We start from the raw sequence: 17,554 nt of genomic DNA, 5'->3' as shown, positions 1-17,554 counted from the left end.
AATTCGTGTTATATCGGGTCACGTTATATCAGGGTAGAGGTGTAGTTTATATTGGCCATGCATTTGTAACACTGAGTAGTTGGTTAACTATTAGCCTCTTGATTTGATTCTGTAAAATTTGCAAAGGAATGCAATGACATTTTTAAACACAGCACGCTTTGTCTTTCTGATTGAAAAATTTCATTTCTCATGGATCTCTACATATTTCACTGGTATTTATCTACAGTTTTCCACATGCACTTTTCTTTATCATTACACTCATTCTAGGCTATGGAACATTATATTTAAATGTCGTTCAGCCAAAGCAGGTGGGTTTGAACAGAGGCAGAGCATGTCTCACTAGTCGAAGATTTTTTAGAACAAAAACATCTCATTGGCTTTCTCAGTCTCAAACTACCTGACAAAAATCTGCTGTTTAGTCATGGACATTGTTAAGGTCTGATCCAAAGACCACTGAGGTCAATGAAAAGAACCCTTTTGGCTTCAATCAGCTTTTGGATCAGATCATTAGTGGGCCATTTCTTTTGGCAGGTGAGCAGCCTCATTAGAGTTGGGCAACGTAACAACAGAAACTGAATGGGTGAAACCTTTTGCTTCAGTATGTGCCTGGTTCTGCACCATGTGCATCTGGTTTTGCACCATGGAAGTCACCATTCAATTTGGTGTGTAGGATCAATCCCTATATCTGAGGAAAGGGCTCCCCCACCCTGTCCTTTAAAGTTACTGCTTTCCTAGCTTTAAGCATAATTGTCATATAAAGTGGCACAGAGGCGACATAATTATTTTCCCTGCCCAGAAATGCTCAGATTAACAACAACAACAACAAAAAAGCAACAGAAAACTGAATTGGATGATTAGCGAGTTCAACAAACAACATAAATGCTAACACTGAGATGCCCAGCCAGTTCTAGTGAGTAACGGTAATGCCTAATTGGCCATGTTCTGCACATGGAATGCATCACAACAGCCTGTTCCTGAAGGGATGGGTACCAGGTGGAGCAGTGCAGTAAGGAGAGGGCTGCCTTTGAGAGAAAAAACAGCCAAGTTGATGATTTTGTTGGTTTCGTAGAACGCTGCCAGATTGATGCTTTAGCTAGTGCTGGCTCCTCAGGACAGTGTTATCTTCAGGTTATAGCAGGTAACTGGCAGTCAGAACTCCTGGGATCTGTTCCTGGCTCTGTTACTGACTTGCTGTGTAACCTTATGCATGACACTTAACCTCTCTGTGTTTCAGTTTCCTCATTTGTAAAATAGATGCAACAATATTTACCTGCTTCACAAGGTTGTTGTGAGGCTTAATTAATTAATATCTGTAAAGGGCTTTGAGGCTTTCAGATGGAAGGTGCTATAGAAGTGAAAAGAAAATAGCTGCAAGAAATATAACAGCATTTTTGCTTACAAATATCCTGTCTCTTTGTTCAGTAAACTGTCACCCCTCCTCCATTGGAGAAATTAGGCATGATGACATTTTTTTTCTACAAACTTTGGAGGATTAGCTCTGGCTCTTTTATAGTAGGCCACCTTTTGATACTATCGTTTTGCATTATATTGCTTCCTAGACCCACCAGCTGCTTATCTTGATTTCTGTACATTGTGGCATTATGAGGAGTCCTCTGCAGCAGGCTACTAAAGAAACGAAATCTTTAAGCCCTGAATGGTACCCAATGATGGCATCTAATGAAGTAAACACTCAGGAGAAAAATCTGGGGGTCTTTGCAGACAGCTGAATGGAAACATTTCCTCTTTGACAATAGTTATTAAAGAAATCCAGCAAGAAGTTGCTTTGTATTAAGAAAGGAATAGAGACTAATAATGAAAATATGACATTATATAAATCGATGTTTCGCCCTCACCTGTACTACTGTATTCAGTTCTGGCCACCCAACCTCAAACATGACATAGTAAGTATGGAGGGTTGAAAAACTGACAATGAAAATGATTTGAAGGAAGGCTTCTACATGTGGCGAGACTAATAAGATTCTTTGAAGAAAAGGAGCGTGACATGATTGAGATGCATAAAATAATGAATGGTACAGAGAAGGTCACTCATATGATCCTATTTACCCTTCTGTATGGTAAGAGATCAGGAGTCACCCAATGAAATTAAAAAGCCACAACTTTAGCAGTGCTAAAAAGAGTATTTTAAAAAAAAACAATGCATAATGGTCCTAAGGAACTCACTTCCACAAATATTATTGAGGGGAGGAGGTCAATGGGATTCAAAAGAGGATTAGACAGGCATCTGACTACTAGGCTATAAATGTGTAAGGGCTACAAATCCTCATGCTTCAGGTCATAAGTCAACCTCTACTAAGTCCCTGGGGTTAGGAAAAAACATCCCCAGTGGGCATGTTAGTGAATAAACAAGTGCATGTGACATAGTAGACTTAATTATGCAGAGGCATCCAGGTTTTAAAGCAGATAGCAAATATATCAGAAGAACTTCCCTTTTTCATCATGTAAAGGGAATTGCCTGCACATTTTATACCACGTTCAGGAAGAAAGAAGACATCGTCCACTGATATGCAACAAACAAGTTGGATTCGCATTGCAAGAAGAGAAATGCTGTAACACAGTCAGCACAGGCCAGGGCTTTCTGATGCCTTCCACACCACTGCATCCGTATTCTCTGCATTAGGTCCTACTGCATACTCTAGGGCGATTGGACATATTTGGTATTTCAGTACCCTGAAAAAATTATCTACTAATGCAGAAGATCATGCTCTGTAGCATTTTGGAAAACAAAGCTAGCTATACCTAATATTTTGACACAAATGCCATATCAAGAACAGCTTGCCCTTAAATAAATATTAATTTTGTAACATGCCCACAGTCAGCACGAGAAGGGATCTTCTCCCAGCACTCCTCAGCACCAGATACAGATATCTAACATGCTCACCCCACTGCTTTGCAGCAAGTAGCTAGGTTTTACATTTCTGAGTTGGCAAATTGCTTCTTGGGTCACAGTTTTTGTGTGTAAACAAGCCAAATGCCTTCTTGCAAGGCAAAAATTCCAGTTAGAATTCAGGATCCTGATATTCCTTCTTAGACTTCTGGTTCAAAATTTTATTATGAATACTGACTTGTAGACCCTATAGCCAATATTTGAAAAACAAATCAAAACCCCTTCACTTGGGAGAATGTATTCAGTTCTGGACATTGTCTACACATTTTGTCTTTTATATCACTGGTCCAGGGGCCAGTGTTTGGAAACATTTACTGTCCTAAAGAATAAGTGCTAGATTGCCAAAGAGCTTCTAGATACCATACCTTAACAATCATGCCACTCTGGTTATACTCTTGTTTTTTATTTACATTTGAATTCCCAATTAATTTCAACAGCTGATATCACACACAGATTCATGCTTTAAATCTCTTTAAAGCTAGGATGATAAAAAGATTTTTTTTTAAGATATAAATCCCTGGGGCTTCTAATTGTCTTTGGGTTCTAGATACTGTGGCAGCAGCTAAATTCATGTCAGATTTCAAGTGGGAGAACAAAAGCAAGATGATAGTGAGCATGACTTTATTTTAATGCCTGATATCTCTCAACCTTCCAGGAAGTGGAACAAATGCTTTATACTATTGGAAAGTAAGGACTCCTTGTTTTCCAATCATGACTCGTTTGAATCAGCATTGGTGTCGATCCATATAGATCTGACATACTGGCCCATAAAGACAATTTCAACCTTTCTGTACAATGCTGGGGGGGCTGGGAAGTGGAGGACATCATGCATCTGAAGGCTCCTAAGGCTATTACAGCAAGCTCCATGGTCTGGGAGGTAACAGGAAAGCTACAGATCTAAAGACCTTGCACTGCAGGTTGGCCAGATCACAGTGCCATGGAGAGTAGCAACTTTCATACCCTGCTGGAGGTTTCCACAAAGTTGCATGCGAGAATGTGTGTCTGGCTCCCTTAAGAAGGTAATGAGAAGACCTATCAAGCATCTGTGGAGGAAGGAACATTAAGCCTGATGTCTGGGGCCTTATACCACTTTCCAGAGGGCTATTTCAACCACAGGTTCTATTTATAGCCACATACAGAGATTTCTCAATGTTGTGTCCCCAGGCTTCCTTCTCACTAGCCACATAGCTGACTGGAAACAATTGGACAACAACTTCCTTCAGCCATCACGGTGGGTTTCAATCTTAATCCTCCTCAGTTGCAACACTGGTGAGACAACACAATACAGCATGCAAGAGAGGGACTGATACATGGTTCCCAACTTGTTTCTTTTTAGGCCTGGGCCTAAGAAGCTGACAAAGCCTACCAGACCCACACCTCACAGTTCTCTAATCAGGCAAATACATATTTATTTTAAGGGGATGGGAATAAAATGCTGCCTTTCTGCCCTGTAGTTGACTTACGGTAAGATATGCTTCATATTTGAGACCAAATACAAACTGACACTCGTTATTGTTTCTATGATTATTCACAGGGATAGAGAGAATTCCAAATTCAGGCCTCTTTTTATGAATGGAAAAATATTTAGGGATTGTGGTGGATAATTAGCTGAACATGAACTCCCAACGTGATGCTGTGGTCAAAAGAACCAATGGAACCCTGGGATCCATAAATAGGGGAATCTCAAGTAGGAGCAAAGAGGTCATTTAACCTCTGTATTTGGCACTGAAGCAACAGTTGCTGGAATACTGTGTCCAGTTCTGGTTTCTACAATTCAAGAAGGATGTTGAGAAATTGGAGATGGTTCAGAGAAGAGCCAGGAGAATGATTAAAGAATTAGAAAAGATGACTTATAGTGATAGACTCAAGGAGCTGAATCCATTTATTTTAACAAAGAAAGATTAAAGAGTGACTTGATTAAGTATCCACATGGGGAATATTTAATAATGGGCTCCTCAATCTAGCAGAGAAAGCTATAACATGATCTAATGAAAGCTAGCCAAATTCAGTCTGGAAATAAGGAATACATTTTTGACAGTGAGGATAACCAGTAGAACAATTTACCAAGGGTCATGGTGGATTCTCCATCACTGACAATTTTTAAATCAAAATTGGATTTTCTAAAAGAGCAGTTCTACGAATTATTTTGGGGAAGTTCTGTGGCTTGTATTACATAGGAGGTCTGACTAGATGATCACAATGGCCCTTACTGGCCTGGGAGTCTCTGAGTTGACCTTTTGTATGAAGCAAAAGCAAGCCAAAGGAAAACCAAGTCTTACTCAGCCACTTCTCTATTTATATTTTGTCAAATTACTTCAGAAAAGGGACCTGAGAACTAGGATCTAACAGAAACAAACATCTTGATAACCAGCAGCTATTTTTTTTTTATTTCTAATGGTGCTTTGGTTAGCATCATCAGGAAGTTCATGGCCCAATCATAAATAGCCATTAGTGAATAGATTGTGCTAAAATATTGACCATTCACTTTCTGTTAAAAACAAAAAATGCTTATAATCTTTAAAGTATTCCATCTAAAAAGTCACTACATTTATAGATGTACTAATACAGCATGCCTGAACTGACAAACAGCCTGGCTTTGTGAACCTAACACTAGAAGTATCCATCCCCACCATCTCTACATTTTTGTTCTTCAAATAGTGCCACCTGGTGTATATTGCAAGTATCAAATCTATTTGAAATTAATTCAGAGACTAAGGGCTTGTCTTCACTACCCGCCCGGATCGGCAGGTAGAAATCAATCTCTCGGGGATCGATTTATTGCGTCTCGTCGGGATGCGATAATCGATCTCCGAATCGACGCGTGTGCTGCACCAGCCCAGGTAGGAGTAAGCGCCGTCGACGGGGGAGCTGCTGCGGTCGATTTGCCACCGTCCTCACAGCAAGGTAAGTCGGATCAGATACGTCAAATTCAGCTACGCTATTCCCGTAGCTGAATTTGCGTATCTGAAATCGATCCCCCCCCCCCTGTAGTGTAGACGTAGCCTAAGCATTCAGATTATTCTTCAGGAATTAAAGGAAACACTGCAAAGGTTGAACTCTGGAGTCTAATTAATGGCAAAATATTTAAAATGCATGTTCCAAATAACTGGGCATGAGAGGACTTTTCTAAACTTTAGGTTGGGGGGATGGGGAGGAAAAACAAGGACAGATCTCCAGCTAGGCATCATAAAGTTCAGACCCACTCTGGCACCAAGAAACTAGTTTTGCGAAGGTGGTCAAACAGGACCACATTTTGAGAAGTAACCTCTAATCCTGCATTCTCAAAACAGCACATGCATCTTTTTGTACATACAAAAGCCATATTCCTGTAGGAAAATAGACATTTGGAAATGATGCAATTGTGCATCTAGCTACCTGCTGATTTCTGTGCACAAATAGCCACTTTCAAAATACCCGTTTTACTCACACAAGCAGACATATATAGCCAAGTCTTGGGACCATGTAAAAATTAGGCCCACTCTGTCAGGGAGCTGGGCACAGTTTCTGAGTCTCTGCCTTAGCCATGGCACAGGTTAGCTGCAGGGGTTAATGGCATAAGAACACTGCTGGATTGCGGGCAGCAAGTGACCTCTAAAAACTGACCACCTACATGCCAGAGTCCTGGGTATACACATTATTTTAGGTGTATTGGAATTAGAATTTATACACCCCCCAAAGCAAACACACAAATAAAATAAACTCTGTTTTGATTCTCCCTTTTCTTTCACCCCACTTCTACTGTTTGGGGTAGATCCTAAACTGTAGCCAATATACAGTACAGCTGAACAGGAGTTGGAGGGCAAAGGTCATTCCACTCCAGCATAATTTAGAGCACAATCTTGTAGCTACTTATGACCCCAACTTGGTCTGTTCACTTGTTGATATGTAGGCAGAAAGTTTGGCTTATATGTGAGAACAGACAGTATTTCCAAGAAGGATTAGCATAATTAAAAGATGGGAGAAAGTGCTCCTCATTTTAATAAGATACTCCTGGTAGAGAAATCTAAGCAATCTCCTAACATGTTCTTTGTGGAAGAGCACAGCAAAGAAGTCAGGGAGTTCCCAGGCAATCTCAGGCCAGCCAAGACATGATGTGACAAGGTTTCCTATGAAATATAAACATTTCAATGATGCATGAAACATCTGGATTTATCTGTAACACAGATATATTTAGAGATACCAAAATGCAACAAGGTTAAGACTGTTAAAAAAGTAAAGTAATTCATTCTGACTAATTGCAAAAATTTATATGTATATAAAAAGGAAATATTTTCAACCATCAATATGCCCTAACTAACAAGCCTCCAGGAGGTTTGACTAGAGAACGGTTCACAGCATTTATAGCTGTTAAAAGTACTTCTCACTGTGTAGCTGGAAAAACAGCAAATCTTCAGGTGGCAAAATATACAAGATGCCTTTTGGTTTTGCTTGCAAACTCTAGGGGTCTGACACTCCACTGATTTTACCTCAGTAGAGGTATTAAAATGGAGATTCAGGAAGTTAAAATGGGAAGTTTGGTGCTTCTATTCTTTGGCAAAACAGCCCTCATTTGCATTGAAAACTATGGGTGCCTCCATTTGCCAAGCAAGCCATAAACTCTCGCACAATTCATATTCTTTTGATCAATAGATTACAAACATGAAGTGCCCTTGAGGGAAATCTACGAACCTCAGCGGGGCTATCCTACCAAGACCTCAAAATAGAACTTCAGTGATGCATAACCCTTGTACTGGCCCTCTGCACAGTGCTGGATTTCACCCACAATGCACACTTTGGTAGACAGCACTTGCTATGGAAATCTGCCCCATTCCCTTCATATCTTAACACCTACACAGTGTGTGTTGAGGCCACTCTCCTCCATAAATCACTGCCTAAATGATCTGGATGACCAGGCAGGGCAAGAGCCTCAGCCAATGTAAGTCAGCACAGCTCTGTTATATTAAAAGGAACTAAGCTGACTTGCATTAGCTGAGGACCTGGCCCACACAGTGCAGCCTCCCTTTACTCAGAACTGTGGTAAGAAGTGCAAATAATCAGATCCCAATTACTGAATATGCACCAAAGGTGTTTTTTCAAATCCTCCTCAATCTGCGTAATCAAAACCAGTTTTCACCACGATGCTCAGAGGCTCAACTACTTTATGAGGGCTATTTTCTTCAGAAAATGTCTTTCTAGCCTTAGCCCATTTTGGTATTTAATTTGCTAAGTAATAAAATTTAAAAAAAATTTTGTTATAAAGGTAATGTTTCCACCCTGCTGTACCCTGAACCTCAAAATTGGCAGATTTGTTTGTCCTCATATTTTTAATAAAATAATTAAAAATATATCTTTCAGAAACAGAGGCCTGAGAAACTGGGAAGTTAGTGTTTCCACAAAACAGGCTCCCCTCCCCACATTTGATTTTAAACTGAAGTTGCTTCAGTTGTTCGACGCTGATAATGAAAATGCAATTGAAAGGAGAATGGTGAAAGAAAAACACATAAGCAATTGCAATTTTGCATGCTCAAAAGTGTTTAAGTAAACAAAACAAACCAACAAAAACCTTCTGCATAGAGGAAATGGAACAGGGAAGAAGTTGTTTTCTTTTTATGCAAACATAATTCTTGGGTTGGCTTTATGAATTACTTCTCAAAACAAGCAATTACATTATTATTTGCACATAAATTAGTATCAAGCACTACTATTTAGCAGAGCAATGTTAAATTACAAGGACTTATTCAAATACCTGGCAGGCCTTCAGATTTATTTTTTTAGTGATAGTACAATAATTCCCTACCTCAAATCTGCCTGTAATGTACTTCACCAGCTACTCTGCAGCAACACATTGATTGCCTTTCATATCTTTTTCCTTGTAGCTGAAATCAAGATGCAATACCAAAGCCCTAATATTGCCACTCAGCACTGTATTGACTTATCACACTTTCATCATGTTTCCCCTAGTTCCATCGCTGAGTAATGGTGCATCACATGGTGTCACATTGGGTTAGTGTGTATGAACATTGGCAAGATGAAAGATGACATGAACATGCTCAGTGCAAAACATTAAACATACAGGGACACATCAAACGTTAAGAACCTTTTGATTAAATAGGACTTTTCCAAATTGAACGGTGAACATCTACTCACAAGAAATCGAGGTGGAGAACAGTGCAATTAATAATTAGAATGTATTGAAGGTTGTTTAATGCACAGATACATTCCTACAGGGATACAAATATTTTAAATCCGGATGCCTAACGTTTGTCTAAAAATTTATGTCTCCACAGTTACCCATTTGTATACACAATCACCGTTGGTATAGAAATGCTTGTTTGCATGCATGTGGATTTTGCTCATTTTGAGCATATGTATTTTGTGGAGGCAGTTTAGGGATCCTTATGTGAAAATATGGCCCTTCTAGTCTATTTGCTTACTCGGTCTCAATCAATATTTCAAATAAAGTGTTTTAACATTATCAGAGCTTCTGAAAGGATAAATTACAGTAGTAGGTCCAAATAGTACACTTGTGCAGTATACTTTTGTGGACATAAGGCCAAATTCTGTGCTAGAGTAAATGGGCACAGATAGATTTACTTCAATAGGTTTTGCTCATTTACTCATTTAGAAATGTAATGTGCCATCACTGATATTCTTTTTCCTGGTGGTTCTGAAAATATTAACCATTTCCCATCTCCATTTCAACACTGGTACAAGTATTGTGTTTGTATAGTCCTTAGAAACGCCAGTGCTGCTGAGAAGATGAGTTCAGCGTGAAGAAATCCCCAAAACTCACATGGAATCTAAGCGGCATATTTTTAAATATTAAAGTGACACTGGAGTTCAGTTAATAAAACAACTCATTATAAGCACTAAATTGTAGAATACATTTTCAGCTTCAGATGCATAACTGCAGCCTCTCTATGCTGCTGTGGAAAACACATTAAGGTTATTCATTGGGGTTGAGTACCTGAAGGAGAAGGCTGTCCTTTTACTACTCCATTTTTAGTTTTTTCTTCAGAATTCATTACTTCCTTGTAGATCAATTCTGTGAGAGACAATTGATGCAGTTATGAAAGTAGCTAGTTCTTGTGCCCATGAACAACTTAATGCTATAAACTGCTAAATCAGTCACTCTCTCTCTCTTCTCTCCCCCACCAATTATCCCTCCCCCCCATCCTTGTTCCTGCTGCTGGAGCCATTCAGGCAGTTTTGGCATGTCCTCTATCACTTTAGTAACAGTGAAAGGAACAGGACTGTTGTAACTGAGCTCACATTCCACGTCTTCTGGCACTGCAAAATAGACTTGAGCACAGCAAACTCGGTGTGCTGAATTAAGGTAACATAAGACTCTTCTTTCTGTGTACCAAAATTAAGCCACAAACACACTAGGGAGTTTTAAAACATTTATGCAATGCATTATAATGATTTAACACTGGCCGCATGGGCCAGTCTTTAAAACATACGAACTGGGAATGAAGCTAAACCTTTCCAGATGATTATGTAATAAAAGAATGCAAGCATTAAACCAACATTTTTCCATGCCTGCTTGCTGCCTGTGTAACCATTTCCCATTTGTTTTTGCTGGTTTCTTTTTATTTCTCACACTTAGCCCTCTTTTCTCCTACCTGAGAGGAAGAGAGTTTAAGAGCATTCTACCAGCCTTCCACAATCTCATTTGCCTACTTGATCTTTAGCTAGTCTTTCCGCTCTATCTGTCTAAGTTTGCTTTTTGTGTGTGTGCTTTTTAGACATACACCTCTACCCTGATATAATGCTGTCCTCGGGAGCCAAAAAATCTTACCGCGTTATAGGTGAAACCGTGTTATATCGAACTTGCTTCGATCTGCCAGAGCGCGCAGCCCTGTCCCCCCAGAGCACTGCTTTACCACGTTATATCCGAATTCGTGTTATATCGGGTCGTGTTATATTGGGGTAGAGGTGTATATAGGAGAGTATAATAGCTAAGCTGCTTTAACGTTGCATTATCCAGAAATAGGGCTGGCACAATAACTTTAATGCTGTTTATCATGGGCCAGATTCTGACACCTTACCCCTGTTGAATAGTACCTTATTCTCCGAATAGTGTCCTTGACTTCATTGAGTATCAGAATCTGGCCCTATGGTCTTTGCTAAACAGTACCTGGTGTATCAGGCAATAAGTTCTATAATGTACAGGCCTATTTCTGTCATCCTTACCCATGTCACACAAGTAGCCCCCATGAAATCAATGCATCTATTCACACAGTAAGGCACTACTCAATATAAGTAAAGATAACAAAATTAGGCCCATGATGAGCAATGCCATGTGGTTTCAAATGAGTATGGAACTCCTTTCTATTTCCTGCCCTGAATGGTTGTATAGTGTGAGGGTACTGTTAAAACAACTGTGACTCTCCAAACCCGAGACGGCTGTATTTCAGCAGCGAATGGACTGAATCCCAGGGTTGGTTAAATTTGTAGAGCATCCTTTGGGATGAAATTCACCTGTATGCAGTGGGACCAACTTGAGGCTTTATGTACCCCTTTAAACCCTATTTATGACCTTGTGGTGGTCCCTTGCATAGGGCAGAAATTTCACCCTATAGAACTGTCATCATCAGGCTCTGACCTACTGTAAAACAGAATTTGTTCACAGATCAAATATACTACTTATTGATGGTGTTTTTAAATCCTTTGGAGACTACAGGTGTAACTCTAGAAGCCTCTTCTACATTTACGAACAAAGTATCAGTACACAGGGCTAAACTGACTTCAAAGAAGTTATTCTGGATTTGTACTGCTACATCTGAGAGCAGATTTGGTCCATATACCATATATCTTTAAAATGGGATTACCTTTCCATTCCTCAATCGTATGTTCTCTTTCATCCAGCTGTTTATCATATATCTGAGGAGGAGGCTGTAAAGTAGAAACAAAGATCTGTCAACAGGCTATTCCTTTATATTAGTAAGTAAATACATAGTAAGAATTTCTGAATGTTTTTATATTTGATCATTAAAGGGATAAAATTCCTGGAAATCAGCAGCTCATATAAAAGAACCAGTCTGCTTGTTCTCTCACTCCACCCCGCACCTGTAGTAAGTACCCCTGCAGCTGAATAATATCATATCCTGAAAGCCATGCCATACTGCCCTGCAATGATGTTATTCAAATAATCAACACTGGCAGGAATGACGTTGCAGCATCAGCCAAAATCTGCATTCCTGATGCTGGAATATTTAACCAGAATACAGTGTTTAAAGGCAAGGCTTCAGGAATTCAGCCAAGAGCAGAGAAGTAACAACTGGGAGGGGTCCAGGTGGCAACAGACCTGCCTTACCTGTGGACTCGACATTTTGATTTATCTGAGAGGCATTCAGGTATGCTGAAAGGCAGCATGGTCTAATAGTTACAGCATGAGACTGGGAACCAGGAGCTTTTGAACTTTACTCTTGACTCCCTCGATGGCCTTGGCAAAGTCATTTGACCTCTCTGCCTCATTTTCCCATCTGTAAAATGGGATGAATAGTACTCACCTGCCTGACCTGAGTGTTGCGCAGGTTAATTACTGAATGCCATGAAGATGTAAAGTCTGATAAAAATGTGAAATGTTATCTGAGATTTTTCAAACCCCGTTAGCAGATTTTATCTGCAAACCAAGATGACTTTAGGAAAGTCACACTTTTTTTCCCTCTTCTCATTGTCTCTTTGTGCCCAAACCCACTTCCCCAGGAAAAGAGAGGTTGCCCACAAGGATTCTGCAAATTGGTACGGTATTCAGTTTCCAAGCAACACCTTAAACGGTGAATTCATAATCTCCAGTCATTATACAGTCAAAATTGTCAGAGTCTTGTGTAACTCTCCTTCCCCAGGCAGAACAATTTGGCCCTGGGGAGGGACAGTTAGCCAGCCGTGTAAGTACTGCTGGCCTTTTCAACAGAGATTGCATCCCCAGCATCAGCTTCCATGGCTGCAGAGCCCAAGTGGATCATGGGCTCTGCACGGCTGGTTCTGCACAGCTGAAGCCTCTGGGCCCATGATTTGTCCATGATGTGAATTCCCTACCATCTTCATTCCATACCCCAGTGTAGATATGTAAGAATAATGGATTGTTTGGTTTGCTGACAATTCCCCCTCTCCCACCAATAAAAATATATAATGGTTTGGGCTTAACCTGAAAATGTATTTTTTAATTTTTTCAGCACATAAAAATTAATTTCAGATTGAATAAATGTTTCGTTATGACAGAAATCAAAAAGTTTTGCTTTGATTTCAACCATTTAAAAATTGATTTTTTAAAAATCAAATTAAAGAAAATTTCAAAATAAAGAGTCATTTCGTTTCAAACGTGTCAGAATGAAACTCTTCAATTTGTCAGATTTTTTTTAAGTTTGTGGGGTTCCCCCAAAAAATAAATTTGGCAAAACCAACACAAATTCACAAAATATTTCAGTGTCACCAAATCTACATTTTTTTTTTGCCAAAAAATGTTTTGGCTGAATAATTTTGCCCAGCTCTACCCTAATGGTCTAGAAAAACAAAGAAAGCAATCATAAGAAATCCATGAGAATTATCAATGTGATGAATCTAGTCTGGATTTGATTCACACATTCATCCAGCATTTTTGCCACATGTATCTTTCTAAAGAAACAAAGGCTGGATTTGGGATATTTAAAATGGCTGCTGCCACACGGTAGAAGCTGTTTTAACTATAACCCAACCAGCCCAACTAATCCCTCTTACTCCACACTCCTCTTGCCTGGTAGTTTCACCTCAGAGAGGCTTTTTTAATTGCTGAGATCCTCTCCAGCCTCCCTTTCTGATCCCAAACACTCTCTCCCACCAAATCCTTCTTAACACCCTGCCTGCCCCAAATGCTCCCCCATTATGAAACTCTCCTGCCAACCGCCCTGACAACAGAGACAACTTCCCAGGGACCTTCTTTCTCTTCTCTTCCTTTCTGCTGTGGCACTTTTCATCACTCTCCTCAGCCTCAAGGACCCTCTCCCCTTCAATATGTGAAATCCATCCTCAGTATCAAAGAGGCCAGATACACAGGGTGCAATGACTCCCAACACTATGGAACTGCGAGATTAATAACCATTGTACGCCATCAGATACAGGTTGTGCTGTCTAGCATCTGTAGTTCAGTATGGGGAGTGGGTAAAATAGATACCCTTTCATCCCCAAGCTCTCTCTAACACATGTTCAGTTGTCATTCACTGAGAAAGCAGAGCTTTGCTGCAAACACCTAGGGAAGGATGAATCTGTTGGATGAATTAGCCAGGAACAGGAACAGCACCCCACCTAAAGCCACAATTGGCTGTGGCAGAGGCCCAGTGTCCCAACTTGGACAGCTGCTGGGGTTGCAATTGGTTGGGTCAATGGATCCATGAGCTGACTGGATTTTCCCCCAATAAGCTGCCTAGAAGAGAGACCATGGGTGCAAGGGAGGTTCCTTTAATTCCTTCTTGCAGCCTACTCAATATCATACTTTTCTAAGTAATGTAGCAGTACCAGCCTTCTCGACTAGCTGATGACCTACTACGAATTGGGTCCAATCCCAACCTGCTGCTGACCCCATTGCCTCCCTTTATCAAGGTTCTTAGGATCATCAATATAGAGCCCAGGATGAGCTGGGAGAATGGGCATCCTTGTTCACCAGTACCTTCAGGAGTTTCCAGGTGCATCACGGGAAGGCGACCATTGTGTTCCTATCAGGACTATCCAGTACCAACCACACAGTCACTGGGTTCATGATATCTGATTTTGAGGCCATCATTCCAACAGAGGCTCTGCTTGCAGCAGAAGCAGCTGAGGGTGTCAAAGGAAAGTACGGCAGAGTGACCACTGTGGAGGTGCAGGAGCGGGTGAGTGCAGTAGAAGGGACCATCTACTGTACGGGTGCTCCTCATGCACAATGGCCCAATCCAAAGCCCACTGGAGACAATGAAAGATTAACTTCAAAGGGTTTTGATTAGGGCTAGAGGTCAGAGAAACTCCTGTATCTTTGTTCTATCATAGACGAAGACCTGCATCTCCAGGTCTCGTTAGTCAGGGCAGGTAACGAGAGCTAGCTGCTTGGAGGCCACTGAAGAGGTGACTGTGGCAGGGAGAGATCCTTAAGCAACTCACACAGCTTCTCTATAAGTGACAGCTGCATTTGCTGCAAGGCTGTGGGTGGGAGATGAGCTTTGCAACCATAACTCTGTCCCCTCGTGCATATGTATTATGATACACATTTTTTCTTCATATATTTCTCAAATAGTCTAAAACAGACAAACATACAGTGTAACATCAGATAATGCTCCTAATTTAGATACATGTGAGTCGTATTTTCTATTACTGGGTTTGTGCCAGAGGAACAGAGTCCATGGAAGACTTTTCTACGCAAAGAGCCATTGCCTTATCTGCTGCATGCCACACAGTATACACAGTGAATGATTCAACAGCAGTGCCTTTTTCAATGGACACTTGAAGCCTTCCCTCATTCAGTGTGCGCTTTACTCCATGGTATATGAAGCAAGGCTTTTACAGGATTGCCAGGTCTACATGCAGGTACGCCGAAGCTATACTTCAGGAGAGTTGTCCGTGACCTGAGGTGAGGTCTGAAGTACCTAAACAGATTTGGTTGTGGCCTGTGAGGAGGCCACAGTGCCTCAAGGAGGTGGCCAGGTTGGAGCCTAAGCCACATGGTGAAGGGGGAACAGTGTCTTGGCAGCTTTGGCTGTGACCTGCAACGGGGCTCTGCTGTCTCAGCAGGTGACGAGTGCAGATCAGATAAGAGCTTTTGACTATATGGAATGATGTTATTGTTAATAAAACCATGACCTTTCGTTTTCCACACAAACACATCTCTGTCCCTTATTACAGCCTGGCCTGCAGCAGCTAATCACCCTGAAGCTGGTGCTAGATTCAGCCAAAGCCACTGAAATCCCTGCTGGAGACATCTTTTTCCTGCTGATCATGGCATTGTGAAGCTCACTACTCAACCTAAGAATGAGAATTCTAGCCTCGTCAGTGACAACGGGAATGCTGTGAACCAGGGTCCTCCAGATCAGCACGCCTGACAGACTGTCGCTCAGCCAGCCTGCCAGCCCTAGAGCATGCATTCTCTAATGAGGAAGTGCGGAGAGCACATGGGGAGAAGAGACAGACAAGGAAACCCTCGAGGTCTATGAATTCACACAAGAGCTACAGCGGCTGTCTGCTTCATTAAACAGCTGGCTCTAGGTTTTGGGTGGTGGTTGCAGGGGGATACATTTGCCTGAGCTGTAGTCTGAATCACACCAGCAGAACTATTGTGTCTCTGTCAGAGAGACCAGAGCAAAGCAGAGAAGAGAAATTGGGAGAGAATATCCTATGATTATCTTCCTTTCTAAAGAGCTCTGGGGAACAGCTTGCAAAGAACACAGGCAGTGGTTAAAATAGATTGTAACAGGCAGGGAAGCTCTTCCCATGCCATCCAAGGAGAAGGAGGAGTGATGCTCCCCCAGGTGAGGGAGAACAGAGGGGACTCTCCGTCTATTTTAAAGCATGGAATTAAGGAGTAAAAAGGAACGGGTGTTCTCAAACACATTATCTGTCCCACCTCCTCATACAATCAACATATCTTTGGCTAGTGTCTCTGCTAATCTACACCACCCGATGTCTCAAGCAGGCAGCTTTAGTTAATGTAAGAGGCTACAAGAATAGCAGCAATAATTATTTTACAGATCAACACACTCCGGGAATTGAAGTATTTTTGGGGGATCAGGCACAACCTAATCTAACCCACAATCAAATACCTATTTAGCTAGCAAGGTAGTCAAACATAAGTGACTAAACTCCAGATTTCACACTACTAGGGTTCCAGATACTCCAGCCGGTTCACCTGTTCCAATGCTGTATCAGCAGTTACATTACTAACCTCTATTTTTAGAATTTTAGAACTCTGCTATAAAATTTAGCTCTTGGCAGAAACTTGGCTAATATTCAGTGTGACGATAAGATATTAAGCTTGTGATTCCCATTAGCATTAGTGGGAATCACATGTGAATCCCTGATCATTATGCAGAACATTTACTCTACAATCTGCATAGTGTCTGCAGCGTATGGGTGAATTCAACGGGGCTACATAGGGGTGCAGGGCTCTGCCCATGGGAATTCCATTTGCAGGATCTAGCCCTAAGAATGAAAACTATGGGCCAGATTGTAGAGTGGCCACATGTAGAGTAACACGTTTACTCCAAAAATGGCCTCCTTCATTTCAGTGGGACTGCAAGGGGGAGATTTGCAGAAGGCATACAGGGAGTTAAGACACCCAGCTAAGTCAATGCTTAGCATGATGATCAGGGATTTGTCCATGTGATTCACACTAATGCTAATGGGAATCATGTAGCTTAATAATAAATAATAATAATAATAATGATAATCACTCTGAAAATTAGTTACCCCAGGCTGCCAAATTTATGCTGAGCTAAATTTTATTGCTGAGTTCTAAAAATAGAGGTTAATAATGTTAGTGCTGACAGAGCACTGCAACAGATAGAGCAGCTGTAGTATCTGGGACCCTAGCAGAGTGTGAAATGGGTGCCTGAGTGTGAACCTTTGTGCCTTTCAAAATCTGCCCCAAGGTACTATTCAGTGTCAGTAAGGGCTTATTTAGACACAATATTTATAGCAATTTAACTATATTGGTTTAGAAACCAA

General features: G+C 41.0%; 1 protein-coding gene across 3 annotated transcripts in view; it reads right to left on the bottom strand.

Annotated features, from left to right (window-relative positions):
• The window catches only part of MAPK10 (mitogen-activated protein kinase 10), a 115,685-nt gene that overhangs the window by 2,384 nt on the left and 95,747 nt on the right, over positions 1-17,554 (bottom strand). For all 3 annotated transcript variants that reach the window (XM_026660505.1, XM_026660502.1, XM_026660504.1), the window contains 2 exons: positions 11,719-11,782; positions 9,852-9,929 (listed from right to left, as the gene is read on the bottom strand). In XM_026660505.1, the coding sequence (XP_026516290.1) occupies positions 9,852-9,929; positions 11,719-11,782 (142 nt within the window). The remainder of the gene's footprint in view (positions 1-9,851; positions 9,930-11,718; positions 11,783-17,554) is intronic.

The sequence above is a fragment of the Terrapene carolina genome, unplaced genomic scaffold (assembly GCF_002925995.2).
Source record: "Terrapene carolina triunguis isolate 2854851 unplaced genomic scaffold, T_m_triunguis-2.0 Scaffold789, whole genome shotgun sequence".
Taxonomy (NCBI): domain Eukaryota; kingdom Metazoa; phylum Chordata; order Testudines; family Emydidae; genus Terrapene; species Terrapene triunguis.
Note: the sequence above shows the minus strand (reverse complement) of the source record. Positions and strands in the feature narration are given on the sequence as shown.